Genomic DNA, 24,832 nt, shown 5'->3' with positions numbered 1-24,832 from the left:
ACAATAAGTTCCACATGAATTAAATGTTAAACATTTCTTAAAATCTATTAAAAATCCAATTATAATTAATCTGGATAAGTTATGAAACCTCTGAGAGGAGTAGGACATTCTAATACCAAAAACAAAAGCAAAAACAAAAAAACAAAGGGAGAATTTGACCATATAAAGTTAACATTATTGTATTAAAAATCAAAATAAACTAGTTAAAAAATGTATACCAATTCTGAGAGCATAGGCTTAAATATTATTTTAATGAATGACTCATATAAATGTAAACAAAGCAGAAAGGGTTCAAAGTATAAAAGGACAAAAATTTGGACAATAACTAAAGAAGAAATGCCACTAGTTAATAATTACAAAGTGTTCAAACTCTAATAAACAAATCAATTCAAATGAAAAGAAAAAGAGAGACCATTTTTTACTTCTAAATAGCAAAGATATTTTTTAAATTGTGTAACTACATACTGGTGAGTAAAATAGCACTCATACATCAATGAGAGATGTATATAAATATAGAGATATAGATAAATATAACATTCCTCAATTATTCATAAAGACCCTTAAAATAGCTCAGATATTTCAGCTTAATGACTCTATTTTGGGGGAATTTATGCTAAGGAAATAATCCAAAGATTTACACACAAATGTATCAATTGTAGCATTAGTCATAAGATCAAAACTTTGGAAAAAAATCTTCACATCCATCAGGAGGGTAAACTCACTATGGAATATTATGTCGTTATTTTTAAATGATATTTTAAATGATAATATAACAATATGGAAATGCTTTATAATAGTAAATAAAAAGCAATATTTGTTTAATAAAAATATTAAAATATGTCTAACCTAATTGTTAATTAGGGAACTAAATATTCAAACAATGAGATATCACTGTGCACCCATCTGACTGACTAAAATTAAATAGAATGAAAATACCAAATGTTGATAAGAACCCTCACACATGGCTTATGGGAGTGTAGACTGGTACAACACCTATTTGATACCATCTAATGACGCTGAAGATAAGCACACCCGATGAGCCAGCAATTCCACTCATAGGTATAGAACCCCGTGAACCCTGCTCATGAGCACCAGGGTACAAGAATGTACAAAAATACTCATGGCAGCAGTGTTTGGAATAGCCTGAAACTGTAAATGTCTGTCACTAGTAGTATTACTTGTACTGTGAGATAGAACACAATAAAATGAACAAACAAGAGCTAAACCTCGCAACATAGATCATTTTCACAAACATAGTGTTGAGTGAAAGAAGCAAGTCATGAAAGAATATGTGTTGATTATTCCATTTATATAAAGTTCAAAAATAAGTGAAACTAAACTATCTTGTTTAGAGGTATATACAAGTGTGGTAAAACTATAAAGAAATTCAAGGACATGATTATCATAAAAGTCAGAATAATATTACCTCCAGCAGGATGGTGGAGTTGTGAGGTGGAAGGATAGATTGGACAGTAGAGGGCTTTTCCAGGTCAGGGAGTGTTTGATTTCTGGACCTGGGATGTGATTACATTGGTGATGGCTTTACAATATTTTTTAAACTGCACATATATATTTTTATATATTATGTAATGCATGTTATATACTATGGGTTGAATTGTATCCCCTCCCTTCCCCCCAAAAGAAGATATGTTGAAGTCCTAATCCCCTGCAACTCAGCATGTGACTTTGTTTGGATATAGGGTTGTTGCAGATGTAATTAGTTAAGATGAGTAGAGCAGGATGGGTCCCTAATGCAGTATGATTGGTGTCATAAGAAGGCAGCCATGTGAAGACACAGAGACACAGAGAGAACCATGTGAAGATAGAGGCAGTCCTTGGAGTGATACATCTACAAGCCAAGGAACACCAAGGATTGATGGACATCACCAGAAGCTAGGAGGCAGGCATGAGACAGATTCTCCTTTAAAACCCTCAGAAGTAGCCACTCTCATCAACACTGTAATTTCACTTCCAATCTCTAGAACCATGAACAAATTTCTGTTGTTTGCGGTACTACTTTGCAGTACTTTGTTACAGCAGCTCTAGGAAACTAATACATTGCATTTTCACATTAAAAAAATATTTTTTTAAGTTCCCAAGGATTTATGTTTATGGTCTCTAATTTCTTGAATGAATCACAAAATCTAAAATAGAAAAGTAGTCAAATCATCCTACTTTATGTAGTCCCTGGACAAGTTACACTCAAAATCACAATTCAAATAAAAAATAAGTCTCTCCTATTCAGAAAAGGAAACTATGCAGTATATCTAGTTGTAGCAAGAGGTCAGGGATCCATTGTAAATGTCCAAGTACATTAAAAAATAAAGGACGTGGTTACTTCCAAGTTAGCCTATAAAATTTTCATCCTGACCCTTTGATTCCCTTTCTTACTGGAAATTATCCAGCATCTGAAGTGACCCTGCATTAGCTTCTGGGAAGACATTCTTATTCATTCCATTTCACTCCAGAGCAAAGAAGGGCTGACCTGAAGGGAGATCTGACCCAGAACTTCTCCAGGGCAGAATACTGATGAACACAGATGGCAGATTGTTGTGAGGGATGATTTTTACTTATAATTCTGCTTCCTGAAAGTTAGGAGCAGAGATAGTCTCTGAATTTACAGAGCAATGTGCTTTCAGAAACCTCACTGAGGGGTGGCTTTTTTATGACACCGAGTAAGTTTGTAGGAGTATTGTCTTTCTTAAATGTGTTCCATATGATCAGAGGGTGCCATAAAAAAGGGCATAAAGGGGCAACACACAGAGAACAGATTTTTTTAATTAACAAAATGCAACATGATTTCTGTTACTTTCAAGTTTTCAAATATCCAAAGAGAGCAAAGTACAGAAAAAATTTTTTTAGAAAAATAATGACGTAGAATAGCACAGTGGTGAGAGATTTTGAAGCCAGGCTGTCTGCTTTCAAACCTCTGTTCTATTGCTTCTTAGCTTGGTATAGCCATTAGTCTAAAAACAAATTTCTTCATCTGTAAAATTAGGAAAAAAATGCACCTCCTGCCAAGGGTTGCTAGGAAGATTCCATGAGGCAATATGTGAAAAGCATTTAGCTCAGAATGTTGTACATGGCAAGTGCTTAATAAATATTAGTTGCTGGCATAATAATAATAATAATAATAATAATAATAATAAAAGTATTTCCAGATTTATTCTTGAAGTAACTATAAAAATTTCCAGTAAAATTGATCACAGAATAGGCCCCCTGGGGTCACTTAGCTCACCCTAATTAAACTAGGCTGAGAAGGAAAATTTCAGCTTCTCAAGTTGACCATTCTAGTACTTAACTTCCCTATCAAAAAATAAAATTCACTCAGTTTCCTTGTCTGTTAGACAAGTGGGTTGGATTAAATAATTTCTAAGATTTCCAAGCACTAATAATCTGTATTTCTAAACAGCATTTGTCAACCAAAAATTGGACATGTTACATACAGTCTTCAATTGTCTTTCTTTTAATGAGTATTTTATTTTACTAGCTTCTATCCCTTTCCTTTCAAAATATGACCCTTAGTCTAGTTTGGTGGTCAAAGTGTTTTTTGTTTTTTGTTTTTGCCCCAGTTGTATTCCAAAGGAACCTCACCGACTTCGGCAGCTTAATATTGGCAGTGTTCAGTCAGAGGGCTGAGCAATTTCCATACCACTGAAGTTCCTTGGACCAAACATTTAGGTTTAGTTCCCTTGAAAGAAAAGAAAAAGATTATTTTGAAGAAATCTCATCAAGAAACTGAAGACTTTTAAAGCCACATGTATGAACCTCAAAGATTGTGATATAACCTTCATTTTTAATGATATTTGCTATTCTATTGATAAAAGCTATTTGGTTATCGGAATCACTTTGTATTTCCAAATCCACCTAGGAGTAGGAACTATAACTCAACTGACAGTGCTCCAGCCTCCCAGCCGAAATCCTTTGCTCTCAGGCCCACTCTCCCATCACCTCAGTACATTTGCTGGTTGTCCAGGAGGTGGTGCTGTTGTTTCAAAGCAGTGGCATCCATGGGGTCTAGAAACGGAACTTGGAAAAATGGGTGGTATACAGCAGGAGAGGTTGAAGGGGAAGCAGTGAGAAAAGGCCTGTTTAATGAATCTTGTGGAAAATGACAAAATATGTTTAAATAATTGTCTTCCTCATTCTCCCTTTCTAGGGGCGAACGTGAACATGAAGACCAACAACCAGGATGAGGAGACGCCCTTGCACACGGCTGCCCACTTCGGCCTCCCGGAGCTGGTGGCCTTCTACGTGGAGCACGGGGCCATAGTGGACAGTGTGAACGCCCACATGGAGACCCCACTGGCTATCGCCACCTACTGGGCCCTCCGCTTTAAAGAGCAGGAGTTCAGCAGGGAGCATCACCTCATCTGCCGCATGCTGTTGGACTACAAGGCCGAGGTCAACGCCCGGGATGACGACTTTAAAACTCCGCTCCACAAGGCAGCCTGGAACTGTGACCACGTGCTCATGCACATGATGCTGGAAGCTGGCGCAGAAGCCAATCTCATGGATATCAATGGCTGTGCTGCCATCCAGTATGTGCTGAAGGTCACCTCTGTGCGACCTAACGCCCAGCCTGAGATCTGCTACCAGCTGCTGTTGAACCATGGGGCAGCTCGAATATACCCTCCACAATTCCACAAGGTGAGGCTGAGTCCTAGGGTGCCAAGTGGAGAACTGGGTCGTCAGCAGGGTAATGGGGACTCAAAGGGTGGCTTGGTCTGAAATCTCCAAGTAACTCAAGCTTGTTTGAGGCTTGAGTCTTTGGGCTGCCTCTGATCCTCAATCTGACATTCCATTTACACATATAATCCTAGCTATCTCGTCCTAGTCCAAGTTTGTTTGAAATTTGGGGCTGAGAGCAAAGAAGGAGAGCAAGATAGTAGATAATTTTCCATGTCTTGTGTGAACACCAGTGAACTGGTAGTGGCTTCCTGGGGGACTGAGTGAAAAAGATCAGAAGACCACTTTACGTCTGCAGGAGAGGTGAATGGTGTGGACACAGGCACCCTCCTGCCGTCTCTTAAGCAGAATGTCTTCTCTAAAGATGATTGAGCCTGCTTTGGAATTAGTTTGTAGACATGAAAGGGCCACTCAGTTTTCTAGTTTAATGAAAGCTAACATTTATTAAGAACTAATAGTCATATTTATTATAATGAATTTTATTTATTAAGCACACTGTTATAAGCATTTTACACTTCTTAATTTATTTAATTCTATAACAATCTGATAAGGTAAATAATATCATCATCCCTATTCTATAGAGGAGGAAACTGAGGCACAGAGTAGTTAAGTAATTTGTCTGATCTCACACAGAGGCAGTGCCAGTATTCAACCTTGGTTCATTTGGTGCTAGTGTTTAGCTTTATAGTATGACACTGCACAGCCTTTATTTTTAAACAGTATTTAATGATAATCTATAATGGGCTAGCAGGGATCAGATATTACCAATACTAGCATGACTAAGACATGGTAACTATCCTCAATTAGCTTAGGATCTAGTGAGAGAGGCAAACACATAAAGAGATAACTTTAATATTCTGTGGTAAATGACAAGGTAGAGGAATAAAGGGTTCTCTAGGCACATGGAAGAGAGAGAGTTTTGCATTAGGTTGATGACGGTCATTAATTTGAAAAGCAAAATGCATTTCACCTTAAATAAAGAAATAAAATGATAATTTACCTAGGATCTCACTTATTTAAAAAAAATTAACACGCAGTAGAGGAGTTTTATATATAAACTAGCTAACTAATGTAGGGTCACAGAAAGCTAGTTGATAGAAGTTTTACTAAATTCACAGACAAGTTCTACCTCCTACCTTGGTAAAATGTCAGAGACTTGTCTGAAGTCCTGCAGTGTGAAGTTTAGTTGAAAGAAAAGTTCCACTAAAGAATTTAAGGGGAGTGCACTCAGAAAATTCCAGATAGACAACCCACAGAAACTTCCAATGTAGACATGATGAGTTCAATGATTTATGTGATCTCAGTAAGGAATTTTCTCTTGGTTGTCAGTGTTTTAATGGAAGATCAAGTAATTTTTTTCCTTAAAATTTTATGTAATACTCATAATGTCCTGGAACTTTAATTTTATAGAAAATTTCAAAAGATTATGTTGATTAGGAATAGGATAACAAATAATAATGTTACAATAATGTCCTTTGTTGAGCTCTAAATAGGCTTATACATATTATTTAATTTTATTTTATAATAATCTCTGAGGTAGGCGCTGGCATTATCCTCATTTAAAAGGTGATAGAATTCAGATATTTTCCTAAAGTCACACAGAGTAAGTGGTCAAGTTCATTCATTCATTTATTTAACAAGTATTCACTGAGCACTACTTTGTGCCAGGAACTGTTCTAGGAGTTGGAGATAGAGCAATGAACCAAACAAAGGCCTTCATGGAAGATACTTTCTAGTGGGAGACAGGAAAAAAAAACAACAACAAACTAATAAATATACTCTGATATGTTAAGTGCTATGGAGACAAGTAAAGCAAGGTAAAGATAATAATAGAATGTGGGCTTTCTTTGGTGTTTATGTATGTGCTGTTTTACAAAGGCTGATTAGAGAAAATGAGGACGTGAAGGAGCAAGTCATGTGAATAGCTGGGGGTGAGCAGGGGTGGCGGTGGGGGGAGCATTCTAGATATAAGGAAAACCAGGTGCAAAGATCCTGAGGTAGGAGAGGACTAAACATGTCTGAGGAAGCCAGAGTGCCTGAAGTGGGGTGAGAAAGGAGGAGGAGAAGTCAGAGAAGCATAAGAGGGTGATTTGCAGACCATATATATGACCCTGTAGACTGTGCTGATATCCCTGGTTTTTTATTCTGAATGAGAGAGTAAGTCACTGAAGGATTTTGAGTGAGGGAAAAAAAAAATGTCTGATTTATGTTCCAAAAAGTTCCTTTTGACCGCCTTTTGGAGAATAACTCTACGGGGGAGAGGGGCAAAGGTAGTGCAGTTATCTAGATAAGAGATAAGGGTGGCTTAGACCCACAGTGGAAGTGGGGAAAGTAGTGAGAAGTGGTGAGATTTGGGGCAAGCTCTGAAAAGGGAGTCCATAGGTTTCCTGATGGATTATTTGTGACCTGTGAGAAGAAGAGAGGGATCAAGGGTAACTTTGAGGATTTCTGCCCAGGGAATAGAAAGAATAAAAGAGCCATTTCTTGAGAAAGTAACTGTGCAGGTGGAGCTGCTTTTGAAGAGAAGATCAGGGGTTCTGCTGTGCTTCAGACGCCTGTTAGTCATCCAGGTGGAGATGTCAAGTAGGCAGTTTGATATATAACCCTGGTGTTCAGGGAGAGGTCCTGGCCAGAGATACAAATTTGGGAGTCTTCATCGTGAATATGATGTATAAACCCATGAGGACAGATGAGGTCAACCAGAGCATGGGGGTAGAGAAAGAGGAGAAGTGGCCAGAGGACTGGGCTATGGGGCACTCCGATTAGAGTTTGGGTAGATGAAAAGGAATCAGTGAAGGAAACTGTAGAAAGTCCTTGAGCTAGGAGGAGAATCAAGATGGAATGTTTTCCTGGAATCCAAGATGGAACATGAGAAAGGAAGATACGGAATCAGCTGGATTGAATATAGGTGGCATTTCAAATAAGATGAGGGCTAAGAAGTTGCCGTTGGACTACACAACATGGATTTTATTGGGGACCTCAACAAGGGTTATTTTGGTGGATCACTGGTGAGAAAAGGTTAGTTAAAGTGGATTCAAAGGAAAAAGGGATAAAAGCAAGTGAAAACAGTGAGGCCTTTGAGGCATTTTCTTGTAATGCAAGAGTAGCTAGAAGGGAATGATAGCTGATATGTTTGTTGGCTGATGGGAGTGTTCTAGGAAGGGGAGAAAATTTGCTGCAGGTAATTACTGGAGCACCATCTTGAAGATGGGATCTAGTGCACAAATGGAGGTGTTGGTCTTAGTAACACAGACAGTTCATCCATCATAGCAGTAGGGAAGGCAGCGCCTGTGTGCCCAGATGCAGGGATGTTGGTAGATATGTTAATAAGAGTTTATATAAGTACTCTTACGATTGCTTCTATTTTCTCATTTAGAATGAGAAGTGGTTGGAGAAGAGGTTTGAAGACTTAAGGGCAAAGGTGAAGGTGTGAGATGTTTACCTTGGGGAGCAGATGGACTTGGGAAATGTAATAGGATTGTTGGGTGGCTCAAGCCCATTAAAAGTTAATAGTCATATGTTTGATTCAGAATGCCGTCTGTCTGACTCCTGAACCTAAGCCCTTAGATTTAGCAGTTTCTGCTGTGTTTTATGATATTGCCCAGGAAATGTATTTAAACCTAAAGGATCACAACACAAGAAAAGACCTAAAGAGGTCATTTTGTTTAATTCTCAAGGCTCTAGGCAGAAATAGTGCTCTTGTTGTATTTGCAAATCTCCATGAAGGCAGATTCTACAGCACTCCCTTCCTTGGGTGTCTCTTTGATTTTGGAACACCGCCCCCTCCCACCCCTGAGTCCCTCCTGAGTCCCTCCCACTTTTTTTTCTTTTTGGTAAATATTCGAAACTAATCCTCTACTTCTTATTCCTGACCTGGAATAACTCATATGCATCCTATTAAATCCTTAAATCTTTGTATCAGTTTGTACCTAAGGCTTCTTTTTTAGCTGTTACTTGTTTTTGCCTCTGGATCTTGGTCAAGGTATGTCTGAAAAGGTCGAGAATTAGGACAACGGTTAACCCTTATAATTTCTCTATAAATTTTGAGGAAAGACTGCTACCTAAATGGCCTGAAAAAAATATTCATGAAATCTGCTGTTGAAGGTAGTTGTTTGACCTCAGTTGTTAAATCTCACCTTCCTTGCAATTTTCTCATTGATCAGTAGGCTTTGGAATTTTAAAATACTTTTTCATGCTAAGGCTGGATCGAAGGAATATTTTCTTACTTGAACTGTTATACATATTTCAGCCTTAGAAATAAAATCAAATGGTTATATTCTATGAAAAATTCAGCAACTTTTATTTAAAGTACAGTGATCCATAGCTTTTAGCTATGAATATCTACTGCTTAGTTTGCATCCATTTTCTGGATCATACACACTGGTATCTAGATTTGGCTAAAACAATAGATATTAACAATCTCTAGAGTGAATATACAACCCAGCATTTTAAATTACATATGAAATGGTTCCTATTTAAAAATCTTACCTCTGCTTTATCACTCATAACTCATTCATTCTAGACATGTCATGCTATGCTGTCAAGAATAAAGAAGCATGGAATTTGGAGGGGGGTTGTCAAACAAATTTGGGTCCTGCCACTCACCTAAGAGTGTGATTTTGAATAAATTACTTGCTTCTTGAGCCTAAATTTCCTGCCCTGTGAAATGGACATACTCTTATGCCTTGGCAATAATATGCAGACCAAGTCCTTCACTAGAAAGAAATTAATCTTACAGCACACCACGAATATACTCAGAGCCCAGAGGATGGGCCAAACATTTTCTTACTCTTTCTGGAGTCATTGTCAGTCCTTACAAAGTCTCTCCCCCAATTCCTCACCCCAGCCTTCATCCTGCATCTATAAATATCTCTTCCTTGGGCTACCTCCCACTTTTTTCTCTACCCACATCTCACTAGAGTGGTCATTCTTCATAGTGGGACTTCTAGAAGACAAACAATCGATCTCTTTCTAATACAGCTCACTTCATAATGCATACTTTTGTGTATATTTATGCTGTAAGGCTACCTTCCTTCCAGGGAAGAGGATAGAGAGGGACAGAGGGCATAGATAATAATATCCTTCTCCTAAGGTTGTTTTGAGAATGAAACAAGATAATATTTAAGAAGTGTTTACCATGACTTCCCTGGCTGTCCAGTTGTTAAGACTTCACCTTCCAATACAGGGGGTGCGGATTCAATCCCTGGTTGGGGAGCTAAGATCCCACATGCCTCATGGCCAAAAAACCAAAACATAAAACAGAAGCAATATAAAAACATAAAACAGAAGCAATATTGTAACAAATTCAATAAAGACTTTAAAAATGGTCCACATAAAAAAAATCTTAAAAAAAAAAGAAAGCGTTTATCATTTCTGGTCATGGCAACCTTTAAACAAAAGATGACTATAACTGTTATCATTACATATCTGTTGAGCAGTAGAATCCGTGCTCCTGGGCCTGGTTTACCCACAGGGGCCTTTCCAACCAGGAGAGACAATGTGTGAGAATGCCCAGAGATTAAATGTTGAGTTTTACTCTGAAACCCCCTGGTGGTTGACTGTAGATGAAACAGGCCTCTGCAAAAGTAAGTAAAAGACCTTCTCCCCATTCCCCTGTAAGAGCCACTTTAGGGTTTGGGCTGCTGCTATCCTCCCCAGGAGCGTGGTGCTAGTGGGGTGGAGCCACAGGTGGCTCCAGACTGTGGAGGCTGAGCCTGGTCCCGGAGGATTGCTTCCTCCTGGCTCACAGGTGAAGGGAAGTGGCTCCTACAAGGTTCCGCGTGGGGTTGCCAATCTGGAGAGCAGCAGTGGTCAGGCTGGGAGCACACCTGCCTCCCCTTCCGAAGACGTTCCCAAGGGTGTTCATCGTTTCTTCTTCATCCATTTTAGAGTCAAAGTGGTCTTCACCAATCAGGAAGGATCTTTAAAGTTCCCAACCTCAAACAATTGCTTCTTCAAAGACATGCCCTCTGCCTGATTCCTGAAGATTTCTTTCACTTACTGCCAAACTTACTTGGCTAGACCTCTGGTATAATAGAATGAAAACACTTCCTTCTGGGATTGGAGAGCACAAGCATTTGAAAATTTTACTTTTAGAAAGAAATCCTATCAAAATGTTATCTGTGGAGCTGGGGAATGTAACTTCACTAAAAGCACTGAACTAAAGACATTGCCTTCTGGAACCCCTGCAGCTTATTGTGCAGAAAGGATTGGTAGCTATTCTGGCCTCCCTGTGGCTCTGGGCAACAGAACACCCCTCCCCTGGAGATGCAACTTCTTGAGGTTTGTAGGACAATTATGATGAAAAACTGCATTGAAACTGAAGTTAGTGCTTTTTAAAGAAGTGTCAGACTAGGGGCAATAGGCCTTTAAATGGATTTTCTGTTCTCCTGCAGGAAGTCTTGCAAATGTGAGGAAGGTCCCAGGTCCTGTTCACAAAGGCAGTTCTCTGAGAGATAACAGCGAGGAGGGGTAGGAACAGGGGCTTAGTAACCATGGATATGAATTCTAGCTTGGCCATTTACTTGCTGTGAGATTTTGAAGTCCCTTAATCTCTCAGATCCAAGAGAAAATGAAGAGAAAAATATCAACTTTTCAGGATTGTCTGAGGAGTGAGTAAGACATGTAAATCATTGAGACTAGTAGGTGCTCAACAAAATCATTTCCTTTCCTCCTCCTCCCAAAATGTACTCTTGGTCCGTTATAGGAGTCTTTCCTACCAGACTTACTTTGGTGGCTCTACTCACCTGTAGAATAGTATACAATTATGTGTTCCAGGGAACACTCTCTCCACAGTTACCATCTTCTTATTCGGTTCTGTTTTGCTCCTCTGAGCTCCTCTAGGTTGGCTGTATGCTAAAGAGATTTAGGATTCAGTTGGCTACTGGTGGATGGTTGGTCCTTTAAACATTTTTGTTGCTACCCAATAGACTATATAACAGAACTGGCCCCCTTCCAAGGGAAAACTAAAGAAAAACTATTCAATTTACTATGCAGATGCTATAAAGTGATTTAGAACAACTACTTCACAACCCGACTTTCCAAAGAGAAAGTCATCTTTACGCAAGTAAATGACTGACTCATTTATCCAGAAGATAAAGTGATTTGTTCTCTTGTGGATGGGGAATTCAGTTTCCTTATTTACAAGGAACAAGGTCAGAGCTGAAGATGCTGTCTTCCAAATACAAAGCAAATTTGTAGAGGGTGTATTTCACTGAAAGCTGATGTATAAATTACATAAGGGGAAAAAAAGAATTATAGGGTCTGCAATTGCTTTCCAAGGTACAAAAGGACATTTGACTTTTTTTCTCTCAGCATAATTCAGAAGGAAGTGACACCCCAGGGAGCCAAGATTGGGTTTTCTTGTAGGACAAGAAAGACATTTTTCTAGGGGAGGGAAAGGTATGTGAAAGTTTGGGGGAAGTAAAGATGATTTCTGCTGTTAAACAGTTCTGTATATGAAGCCCAGGGTATAAGCAGTCTCTTTGATCATTAAGTACCTTTCTGCACACAAATATATCAATATAAAAGGGCAGAGGTAGCTTTAGATTTTCTCTGGTGAAGTGGCTTACAGGTGGCACTTGTACTGGAAGGGTGGCAGGGAGATTTATCTTGAATCTGTTTTCTAATTTATGCTTTTAGGGGTCAGATGATGGGGAAGGGTCTTAAGGTCTCTCCAGTTGCCACCACTACCTTTTGTCCAATTGTTCTTCTAGGAAGGGAGAATAGAGACCCCAGAGACGCACAGAGGAAGGTCATTGAGCCTTTTCTGTTTCCCAGGTTTACAAAGAAGAAGCAGAAGCTTCTGCCTTCTGGGTCCACCAGTCCTTCCTCATTTGATGGTCAAGGTTCCTGGGAGTCATCATAGAGTGATTATTTAGAGTTTGCTCTCTCTTAAGGGATCTCTTTTTGTTGTTGCCTGGTGAAATAATTACTGAGGCCTGAAAGAAGGCGTGATCAGCTGTCTTCATTCTGGAAGCTAGGCGTGTCAGTTAAGAGAGCTGGGAGTGTCAGGCTAAAAGGAGCCTTTCCTGCTGTGAGAACCATCTTCTGTCAGCAGAAAATTTGCTAGTCAGTGTCAGAAAAACCTAATGTGGCAGTGGGAACTTTGGACTTTGTGCATCTAAAGACTGAAGGTTAAGAACTACTCAATTTTTTTTATCCTAATGAAAGGTTATCTCCAGGTGATATATGGGAGTGTGCCAGGTGCAAATTGAAGCACCAAATGTGTGAAGTTGGGCTCCTGAACTATGAATGAATTATATTCCTGTATACATAACTTAGTTTGAACTGTTTCTGAATAGGGGCTGGGAATAGGGTTGCCAAACAAAATACAGGATGCTCTATTAAATTTGAAATTCATCACTAATAAGTAATTTTTAGTATAAATATGTCCCATGCAATATTGGGGCCATATTTATACTAAAAAGTATTTGTTGTCTGTCTGAAATTCGAATTTACCTGGTAACCTACATTATTATTATTTGCTAAACCTGGAAACCCTAGTTGAGAGGTGAGTAATGTGTTACAGGAGGAGAGTAACTTTTAGCCACATCTCCTCTGTGTACAAGGCTTTGGCAGGAAGGAGGAGGTAAGGAATACCTTGGGACAGATTACCTGTATTGGGTAGGTGGGCAATGTGTCTTTAAACATAACCAGTGTGGTTTCCATGGAGAGTGAGTGTAGCCCGGGAATTAATGCAGAGCACAGGTCAGTTTTCTGAGTGGACACTTAAACCATGTGCAGAGCCTCATTACAAGCTTCTGACTTCCGCATGCTCTCTGTTTTCAAAACTCCAGTGCAAGTATATTCTTGATTCAGGCCTTGGATTAATGTCAGCTGTCATCTCTGTCCTGGTAACTCTTAAATTTAAATCTTCATTTTGGATTACTCATCTGATTACCAGCATACTTTTCAACATGGCTCATCCTTCTAGAAAGAATGTATCTGGAGGTCTTTAGAGAAGGATGTGTATAGAGGTCTGATGGATGCTATTTTCATATTATAAGCAACATCTTTGCATTAAAAAGGGAATTATTTCAAACTTTCAACAAAATCCAGCCTATAATTACTATAATGATTATAGTAAAGAGTGTTTTTTTAACATCTTAATTGGAGTATAATTGCTTTACAATGGTGTGTTAGTTTCTGCTTTATAACAAAGTGAATCAGTTATACATATACATATGTTCCCATATCTCTTCCCTCTTGTGTCTCCCTCCCTCCCACCCTCCCTATCCCACCCCTCTAGGTGATCACAAAGCACCAAGCTGATCTCCCTGTGCTATGTGGCGGCTTCCCACTAGCTATCTACCTTACATTTGGTAGTGTATATATGTCCATGCTACTCTCTCACTTTGTCACAGCTTACCCTTCCCCCTCCCCATATCCTCAAGTCCATGCTCTAGTAGGTCTGTGTCTTTATTCCTGTCTTACCCCTAGGTTCTTCATGACCTTTTTTTTTTTCTTAGATTCCATATATATGTGTCAGCATACAGTATTTGTTTTTCTCTTTCTGACTTACTTCACTCTGTATGACAGACTCTAGGTCCATCCACCTCACTACAAATAACTCAATTTCATTTCTTTTTATGGCTGAGTAATATTCCATTGTATACATGTGCCACATCTTCTTTATCCATTCATCTGTCGATGGACAGTTAGGTTGCTTTCATGTCCTGGCTATTGTAAATAGAGCTGCAATGAACATTTTGGTACATGACTCTTTTTGAATTATGGTTTTCTCAGGGTATATGCCCAGTAGTGGGATTGCTGGGTCCTATGGTAGTTCTATTTGTAGTTTTTTAAGGAACCTCCATACTGTTCTCCATAGTGGCTGTATCAATTTACATTCCCACCAACAGTGCAAGAGTGTTCCCTTTTCTCCACACCCTCTCCAGCATTTATTGTTTCTAGATTTTTTGATGATGGCCATTCTGACCAGTGTGAGATGATATCTCATTGTAGTTTTGATTTGCATTTCTCTAATGATTAATGATGTTGAGCATTCTTTCATGTGTTTGTTGGCAATCTGTATATCTTCGTAAAGAGTGTTTCTTGTTCTAAATATCTGTACAATAGGATCTGTGTCTTTAAACAATTCATTTCACTGGTCCTTACTTAAGGATTAAAATAAGATCATCAGAATATATTTGAAAGAGCACTAAACTCAGATGAAGACCTAAAACCATGCTTTCTCTTACTGTGTGCCTCTCTGGGTTTCAATTTCCTCATCTCCAAGTTAGGGAGATTAGATAATTCCTAGGGTCCTTTGCAACCCTAACAGTCTATGTTGCTGTTATGGTAGTTTATAAACTAGTGTTCAGAGCAATTAGTCAGCCTCAGGCTTTGTCTGTCTCTTTTGCATAGAGCTACATATCTGCCATCCTCATCCCAACTGCAGAGAAAAGAGCAGCCCCATTTGCCTCAATTTCCCAAGACCAAGGTCCTGGAAAAATTACCTGCCCACCTTGACAATCTTGTACCCATGGAGAAATCCTTCTCGTTATGCTTTGCATATACTCAGAAATGCTGACTCTTCAGAGGTCCCACAACAATGGATGTCTAAGTCTAGCCCACCTGCTTATCCCCTTAGGGATTACTCTCTATTAAAGTAGACCTGGCTGAAAAAGCCTTTGTCAGCAGGTCAGCTTTGTGCACTGTACCCAGACTATGTGTGTGAATGGATCGTCTCTTTAAACAAGTATTTATGTTGTGCCCATTTGGACCTAGCCACTGGGCAGGATGGTTCTGATACCTTCACTGGTTTGGAGCTTCAATATACACATTTAGTCTGCAATGGCTTATGACTGCACTTTTTAAATTCGGGGACAATTAAAAGGAGCTGTGTGCTAGAATTTGGCTCACAGTAGCTCACGAGAGCTGATTGTTAAATTATCAGGAATTTTGTGAGCTGATTGTTAAATGCAACGATTTTTAAAAATTAAGTCAAATAGGGCTTCCCTGGTGGCGCAGTGGTTGAGAGTCCGCCTGCCGATGCAGGGGACACGGGTTCGTGCCCCGGTCCGGGAAGATCCCACATGCCGTGGAGCAGCTGGGCCCGTGAGCCATGGCCGCTGAGCCTGCGTGTCCAGAGCCTGTGCTCCGCAACTGGAGAGGCCACAACAGTGAGAGGCCCGCATACCGGAAAAAAAAAAAAAGTTAATAAATATTCAAAACACACAACCTCCCAATTATTTTACTCTACATATCTATGCTCCTGATATTATTTGCATATATTGGATCTATATGGTGGAAACACTATATAATGATGTTACTATACATCTCTTCCCCACCATACATTCAGGGACCTCAAATAGGCCATGATGCAAGTGTTTACACCACAGAAATCAGCAAATGCTACCGATCAGACCTTAACTTATTGCTTTGTTGATGTCTAGACTTCAGAAATTGATGGAGAGAATGTTACTAATGTAGATTAAACTTAAATATTTGTAGTGTGTGGTGTCTGTAGCTCTTACATTGTGAATAGTGCAAAAAATTGAGAAATATGCTTCCAATATTCAAAAAACTATTAAGCGCTTCCACATAGAAGTCACTTACGTCATTGATGAGTGAGTGAATTTCCAATATATGTCTTCATTGTTTCACATTTGTGAAACAGTTACTCCTTAATGTAATAAAAATGTCAACCAACGTAAACATAGGAACTACATGCACGCTTCAGTTGCAGACACAGGTTGGCTATGAATACAACTCATATCTATACAAAATTGATATAAAAATCAGTGATAGCATTCTTAGAGTACTAACTGGCTATACAGAATAGGAAATAAATTATATTGGGTATTTTATTATTTGTAAATTGTGGGCCTCACATTCTTTATATTAGCAAAACTTATAATAAACTTATAAACATATATATATATATATATACAGTCTTTTTTTTTTTTTTTTTTTTTTTTACAAAATGCCTGTTGTTGAACATTTTCTAGTACACCATTGACTCAAACCTCTATTCGGTAGAGCCCCTTCTGTTTGCTCTATTTGTTGGGGCTGACACAGTCCTCAGGTGAGGCCATGCCTCCTGAGGTGAGGCCATGCCTCCTGAGGCCAGGCCATATGATCATCTCAATAGATGCAGGAAAAGCCTTTGATAAAATTGAACATCCATTTATGGTAAAAACTCTCCAGAAAGAGGGCATAGTGGGAACATACCACAACATAATAAAGGCCATATACGGCAAACCCACAGCTAACATCATACTCAACAGTGAAAAGCTGAAAGCATTTCCTATGAGATCAGGAACAAGAGAAGGATGCCCACTCTCACCACTTTTTTCAAAAAATTATTTATTTATTTATTTTTGGCTGTGTTGGGTCTTCATTGCTGTGAGCAGGCTTTCTCTAGCTGTGGCGAGCGGGGGCTACTCTTTGTTGCGGTGCGCGGGCTTCTCATTGTGGTGGCTTCTCTTGTTGTGGAGCATGGGCTCTAGGCACACGGGCTTCAGTAGTTGTGGCTGGTGGGCTCTAGAGCACAGGCTCAGTAGTTGTAGCGCATGGGCTTAGTTGCTCCATGGCATGTGGGATCTTCCTGGACCAGGGCTCGAACCTGTGTCCCCTGCATTGGCAGGTGGTTTCTTAAACACTGCGCCACCAGGGAAGCCCCTCACCATTTTTATTCAACATATTTTTGACTTTTGGAGTCACACAGTCCTGAGTTTGAATCCTATCTCTGTCATTTACTAGCTAAATACCCTTGTTTAAATTCTCTCACCCTTTGATTTTAAATCTGTAAAGTGGAGATAATTATAGGAATAACCTCATAGGTTGTCTGAAGATTTAGCAAGCTAAACATGCAAAGATTTAACATAGGCTCTGGCACATGATAAGTCCTCAAAAAATGGTAGCTGTAATTTTTTTTTTTTTTTTTTTTTTTTTTTTTTTTTTTTTTCTTTTTGCGGTATGCGGGCCTCTCACTGTTGTGGCCTCTCCCGTTGCGGAGCACAGGCTCCGGATGCGCAGGCCCAGCGGCCATGGCTCACGGGCCCAGCCGCTCCGCGGCATATGGGATCCTCCCAGACCGGGGCACGAACCCGTATCCCCTGCATCGGCAGGCGGACTCTCAACCACTGCGCCACCAGGGAGGCCCGGTAGCTGTAATTTTTTTCCTTCATCCTCTCTCCTGCCTATTAGGATGCACCAAGCTTCAGACCATGGTTCTCTACCTTTTCTGTTTATATCCATTTAGAGTATGATTGACCCTAACCAGCACATTCCTTGATGATGCACAAATCTCCGTCTCCATCTTGACCTTCTCATTAGAGCATCCATCATGCATATTTTTTTTTTACTGTATGCGGGCCTCTCACTGTTGTGGCCTCTCCTTGTTGTGCAGCATAGGCTCCGGACGCGCAGGCTCAGCGGCCATGGCTCACGGGCCCAGCCGCTGTGTGCCATGTGGGATCTTCCTGGACCAGGGCACAAACCCGTGTCCCCTGAATCAGCAGGCGGACTCTCAACCACTGCGCCACCAGGGAAGCCCCAATCATGCACATTTTTAACTGACATTAGGACATAACATAGGAAATATCCTCCTGCTCATTTTCTGACCATCCTCAAATTAGTATGCCCTTCCTATTTCCTCATTTCCATCGGTGGTACCCCTGTTTGTACTTGATCTTAGGCTTCAAAGTTGCAGTCTTTACTCCCTATATCTGATTAGTCATTAAACCCTACTTATTTCTTGCAGCTTCATTTCTCGTGACTAATGGTGAAGCTAGCTGAGAAGCCGTTTGGTGCACTCCCATTCAGCCTCCTCAGGGCTCTCTGACCTTGATATCCTTTGTTTTTCCCTTTGTGCTTTTGCTCATGGTGCTCAAGGGACACTGATGATCTTTAAGCTAGCCTCTTATTATTTACTGAATTATATTGCTCTCGAACTCTGAAATACCTATGTCTTTTTTCTTCAACTAGGTTGAAGTTCTACAACTTCAACTAGGTTGTAAATTCCTTGAAGACAAAAGCAGGGCATAAACTCAGAATTACTGTCACAGTGCTAAACACAGTGCTCAATAAAGGTTTCCCAATGGAATAAATTGATTGAATATAACCCTTTCTTATTAAGAATACATAGTAGCTTTCTATTGCCTAATCCCAGGCTCTTCAGACTGGCCTTCCAGGTGTACTGTCAGCTGATTCCATCTTATCTGCTCTTAACTTTAGTTCTTTCCTGACATGGGCCCTTCATTCAGGTGACCTTGGTACACACACACACATACACACAACTGGGTATTAAAATACTCATCCTTCTGTCTCAGTTTTGCCTGAAGTCCCAAGACATTGGGTACTTACCACCTCACATTGAAAAATGCAATGCTAGACCACCTAAGAAGGACTTGTAAAGGAGGTGGGGAAAACCAGTTTTGTGACTTTTTGCCCAATACCAATAGGTGGAGGTTGGAGGTTGAGAAGGACCAGGAAATTAGGAAGAAAATTTCTTGGGAGAAAGTTCTGTAAGTGTGGAGGCATGCCTCCTTTCTAGTGGTAGGCATACTGGTTTATTATAACGGATAAAACTCAGGAATAGACAATTAAAAGAGATGCATAGGGCAAGGCATGGGGAGGGTGCACAGAGCTTCCATGCCCTTTCGGAGCATGTCACCCTCCTAGTACTTTGATGAGCTCACCCACCTAGAAGCTGCCCAAACCCCATCTTTTAGGGACTTTTATTATGTAGATATGACTAATGAAATCATTGGCCATTGGTGTTTGAACTCAAACTCCAACCCTGGATGTTGGAGTTTGAGTTCAGTCAAACTCTTTCCCTGGAGGTAGGAGGCAAGGTGTGTAAAAGCTCCAGTCCTCTAATGAAGGATTGGTCTTTCCAGTAACCAGTCCACCTATTGAAGCTCTCTAGGAGCCCCATTAAGACTCACTTCATTAGCATAACTGAAATGGTGGAAAGGAGCTCTTTGTCAAGAACAGAGGCAAAGACCAAACATGTATTTCTTATTATACCACACCCACAAATACCTCCTTTTCAACTGCAGCTTGAAACAAGCCTAGGCTATGGGAGAGGAGAAACTTTTAAATAAAATTATTCAACTAAAATGGACGTTTTTATTACTGAACTGACATTTTTCTCCTATCTAGAGTGACCGGAGTACCTTTTATTATTAAAAATTAAGTGGAAACAGGTGTGAGTCCTGCCTGAGGTATCATGCCAGGAGTGGAGAAGGGTTCCAGGCAGTGGGTTTATGTGAGCAGGAGAAAGCGATAATGAAGCTGTGTTTTTGTTTTACCCTTTGAAGTACCTCTCTTTCAACACAACTGTTACATTTGCTGATGCTGCACATGTAGACAGGCCTATAAGTGTATGAGGGCAGGCACACAACACACACACACGCACGCACCTTTCTACCATTTAGGATCTACGGTTGAACTCATCTCCTCCAAGAAATCATTCCTGGTTAGCTCAACTCTCTCAGCTCTCCCTCTTGGAATTTCTATAATTCCTCTTTTTCAAACCCTATAATCTGACACTTATGTATGTGAACCAACCATACATCTCCATTGATCTTCTCTTGTTTCATTTACGTGTTTTTGCTTCTCATTCTTAGAGTAAGCCTCTCACCAGAAACCAGTGTGTTTTACTTTGGGGTATGTCTCATATATTCCTCCATTGTCACTTAATAAAGGCTGCATGATTGATTAATCAGATATGTCCAGATTTCATGGTAACATCAAAGGTTGGCTAAATATCCAGTTTAGTCTAAAACCTAAAGCTAAATCTTTCTGCCTCCTGTGGAAATGCTGGCCACCTCGACTCGGCTTTCCAGTTTTTTTTGGTTGGTCAATGAACTGTCGAACGGAGTGTGCTAATGAAGTAACTAATCTTCATGTGAACTTTTATTGCTGATGAAGGTTAAAATACCAGTGAGGGTGATTTGGTACGTGACATTAGTCCTCTTCAGGCACTGCCCTGGGAAGACAGCTTTGGTTAACGTTCATGTTACTCTATAGTTTGTTTTACCTCATAGTCACCAGTAGGCTTGAATTCTTGGATTACTAACATTCAGCTTTTTGCTAATAAAATTTTCTATAGAACTAGGAGAATTTCCCAGACAGCTGGAAGTGTATTTTGAGACCAGCCTCTCTCAAAATTGCTTTTACGAGCAGGGGATGCATTTCATCAGGCCCCCACCCTCTTTGTTAGCAACTCTTTTTCACTTGCTCCTGGATGATGAAGGAAATTAGTCTTATGTTATTAATCCTCCCATCCACCATGGGGGCTGACAGTGTGTTTGAATACTCAAAGGCATGAGACTTCTCAAAAGCATTTCAGGGCTCCAAAGAGGCTTATCGGTCCATGAAGTCTTGATGTCTCTGTGCGTGGAAAAGATGAATCACATATGTGCATTGAACAGATGAAACTCTATGGTGTCTCTGCAGGTGATACAGGCTTGCCATTCTTGTCCCAGAGCAATCGAAGTTGTCGTCAATGCCTATGAACATATCAGGTGGAACGTCAAGTGGAAAAGAGCTATCCCTGATGATGACTTGGAGGTAAAGCATCAATTCACTTCCTGTGGGTTTTGCTCTAAAGTGCTTCCATACTGCAATGGAAGTGCAGGAAATTCTAATTCAAAAAATGGGTTTTGAGAATGCTTTTAAGAATTTGAGGATGCTACTCAAATACAACAAGACAAAGGGTTATAAAATGCAGGTGTGAGAATAAATAAATAAATAAATAAATAAATAAATAAATAAGTAGGTAGTGCTTAGGAGCATCTTGGGAGTTTCTCCATCTAAGGGCAAGTTGAACAGTTATATAAAGGTGACAGTTTTACTTTCTTCCCATCAATTTAGATGAATTTAATAATAAGAATATTTGGGATTGTTCATATAGCATTTTTATCAGAAGATTAAATTGTTTTGTGTAGATTATGTCACTCACTTTAAAAAATTGCTTTATTATTATTTATAGAGATTAATTAATATTAATAATTACATAGATTAATTAATTATATAGATTATTTCATTCACTTTTAAATAACCTGAAGTCTGTAATAGGCAGGTAACAGAGTATTAACAACTTTGTGATGAGTCATGCAGAAAGCCATTGGCAAAGCTGAGTCCTCATGCTGCATATGGACTTTGCTGCCTCTGTGAACCAGCCCTTCCACCTAGCCTCATGTTCTTGGTTTTAGCTGTCACAGGCTGTCCCCAGCACGGGAGAGATGTTGGGCACAGAGTACAAAGCTCGCTGGGCCTAGAGGCTAATGGCTTAGGTGCAACCTTATTCTGCTACTTATTAGCTATCTTAGCTTTAAAAAGTCACTTAACCTGCCTTAGCTTCATTATTCATGTTTAATTTTGCCTCCCCATCACAGACCATGGAAAGCTGCCATATGTATAAAGTAGGGACTAAACACATCACTATTGATTTCTGTTGATGTAAACTCTGAGGCTTTTCTGACTTTAACATGTCTTGCCTTCCTTTTCAGAGATACTGGGATTTTTACCACTCTCTCTTCACTGTGTGCAGTAACTCTCCAAGGACTCTCATGCATTTAACAAGATGTGCCATTCGAAGAACGTTACACAGCAGATGTCACAGAGTAATTCCTTTGCTTTCCCTCCCATTGTCATTGAAAAAGTACTTGCTTTTAGAGCCAGAGGGAATCATTTATTAAGCCTTATGAGACAGAAGATCCCAATCCTAGATGTTTAAGTGGACTCGCTGAGTAGACACAGTTTGCATAAATAAAATGGTACTTGGGTTGATTATAACACTTCAGGGATTTAAAAACACTTTACAAACACTATGTCATTAATCCTAGAGTATCACGGTGAGGGGAAATAAACAAGAGGTAAAGTTAAGGTAGTCTCAAAAACAAGAGCATATCCAGAAGATCCTGACATAACAATAATAATTAATATGTATAGTGCTCTTACTTGGTGCCTGCTATAATTTTGTAAGATTTTTCATATGTTATCTCATTTGAAATGGGACCCAGGTTTCCTTACAACCAATTTCATTCTCTCCCTTATCAGTAATAAGTTAACATTAACGTTCAGTTGGCAAAATGCTAGGCTTTAGGATGGGCCTCTTAATCTTGGTGTCCTCCACCCACTCCCACTTAGCAGAAATTACTGTGGCTAGTTTTGCAAACTCCTTTCCATATACTAAGCTCCTCAACTTACTTTTAGTGAAGAAAGCACAAGCATACTCAAAACAAAGAAATCTTTGAGTCAAATTAGAAATGAAAAACAAAGATCAGTCCACTTGAAAGTCAAAATGGACATTTTAACACTCTCATTGAACCAAAGACTGGAGATGCAAAGATGAGTCCGAAGCGAGGACTCCTGCCCTCCAGGATCTCACCATTTAGCAGAGGATCCGGACACATAAGCAGGGAACTGCAGTGTCAGATGTCAGGGGCAAGAGTAGAGGTGCAGATTCATTCTTAGTGCTTGCCTTTCAAAGTCACGTTTCTGACATGAAGTATGGTTTTCTTTGAAGCATGATGATAAAGAGTGAAGGGATTGTGTGTAGTAGAGAGATCTCCGGCTGCTATGAGTGTAAATATAAATGGATGCATTTTAAGTTTCCAGGCACATGTACTTATTTTTATTTCAGAATGATTTTGTGTGTAGTGCTTTCCCAGACTCCCTGGGGAAAATATTGCACACTCAGTGACTCCCATGTGTGTGTGACAAGGAAGTTTAGGAAAATGTGTGCAAGGAAACGTGCGAAGGGAAAGACTTAGGTTGATGACTTTGGTCTTTTTATGTAACAGACTGACATTTCAGAGCATTTTTAGCTAGAAGATAAGGGGCACTTTGCTGGCGATGGCCAGCTGCAGAAAGCACATGGAAAGACTTTTTGAAAATGGTAAAAGTTTGAGAAACTTGGAAAGACTAGTGCGTTAATCAGGTTTGTTAGCAGTTTGCAGAAAGAGAAACGTAGATGATTAACCTCTGGACCTCATGGTTTATGAGGCCAACTTCGCTTCACTTTTTGTTCTTGCTAATCACTTTTAGATAAGCTCATTGGCTCTTAGCATTGCCTTTTAGAGGTTACAGCAGAAGTAATTAAGCACAAACAAATCTGACAGTTATGAGCAGGGTTCTGTTGTTGTTATTGTTGTTGTTGTTTTTGTGGTGTGTGTGTGGTTCTCCATCTTGTTTAACCTTAGATGCTTGAGTTTGGAGTAGAGATGATGTCAAATATTCCACTAGCCTGACACCTAGACTCTGCTTCCCATACTGGGATTTGCATATTCCTGGTGCCGTGTAGGAAAAATCATAAGTGGATACAATAATCTTTCTGAAGTATCAGTTCTACTCAGATATTTTGGGAGAAATATTTTATACTAAAATAAGATCTGTATTATGGAATAGAATACTGTATTTGTATGAACTATTCATATAAAATATGATCCTTCAAAAAACAGTTTGCTTGCAGCAAGTGGTGTTAGAACACATTCTAGAATGCCAGTCAGAGGTGCTGGGAGAGGATGTTCCTTGCATGGGGAAGTAACATATCTCAGTTGGCCTGCTGTGCTTAAACATTCTGTGTTAATCTAGCATATGATACAGGACTACTTGCTTTGAATGGTTTATTTGTGGATTTAAAGTTATTTCTTCTCATCTTTGAACTTTCATTTAGAGGACTTAAATAAAGCTCTTCTCTTTCCTTTCATCTTTGTGAGTTATTTGCCGATAAGACTTTTTCCTAGCTGACTTTTCAGCAGTTAGACTGAAGAACTCTTCATGATTCATTGCTTTATTCAACATTGGGAAAGAAAAAGAGAATGAGGAAATGTGCCTGTAAATAAGTAATACTTTCAAAAGAAAGTAAAGGGTAAACACAAATAAAACACAGGCTATTGCTATAGGAACAAGAGTATTTTAATAATAATAAATTGTACTGAATCCTACTCTTCCATCTGTCACCATCTCTGTCCTCCTGGGTTTCTAATTTCTTTTCATCCTCACCATTCAAGCAACCATGGGCAGGAGAAACAGAGGAAATTATATCCTCATGATACCATTGTTACTTTTTGTAAATAGTCACTTAATGACTGTAGATTACATGGGAAGAAGGATCTTTGATATGAGGGAAAGACCATCCATCCAGTTTTCTCCCTTCTCAGGAGGTAGACACACTTGAGTT

The 24,832-nt window shown here is 39.6% G+C and overlaps 1 protein-coding gene across 4 annotated transcripts in view; it reads left to right on the top strand.

The window, feature by feature from the left end:
* ASB4 (ankyrin repeat and SOCS box containing 4) overlaps positions 1-23,876 on the top strand; it is a 121,262-nt gene extending 97,386 nt beyond the window's left edge. For all 4 annotated transcript variants that reach the window (XM_081244302.1, XM_081244301.1, XM_081244300.1 and 1 more), the window contains 3 exons: positions 4,160-4,650; positions 21,103-21,216; positions 22,158-23,876. In XM_081244302.1, the coding sequence (XP_081100428.1) occupies positions 4,160-4,650; positions 21,103-21,216; positions 22,158-22,346 (794 nt within the window). In that variant the 3' untranslated portion in view covers positions 22,347-23,876. The remainder of the gene's footprint in view (positions 1-4,159; positions 4,651-21,102; positions 21,217-22,157) is intronic.
* Positions 23,877-24,832: the final 956 nt, after the last annotated feature.

This window comes from Mesoplodon bidens, assembly GCF_964165515.1.
Source record: "Mesoplodon bidens genome assembly, chromosome: 9".
In the NCBI taxonomy this organism is placed as follows: domain Eukaryota; kingdom Metazoa; phylum Chordata; class Mammalia; order Artiodactyla; family Ziphiidae; genus Mesoplodon; species Mesoplodon bidens.
This window is presented reverse-complemented; position numbering and strand designations above follow the sequence as displayed.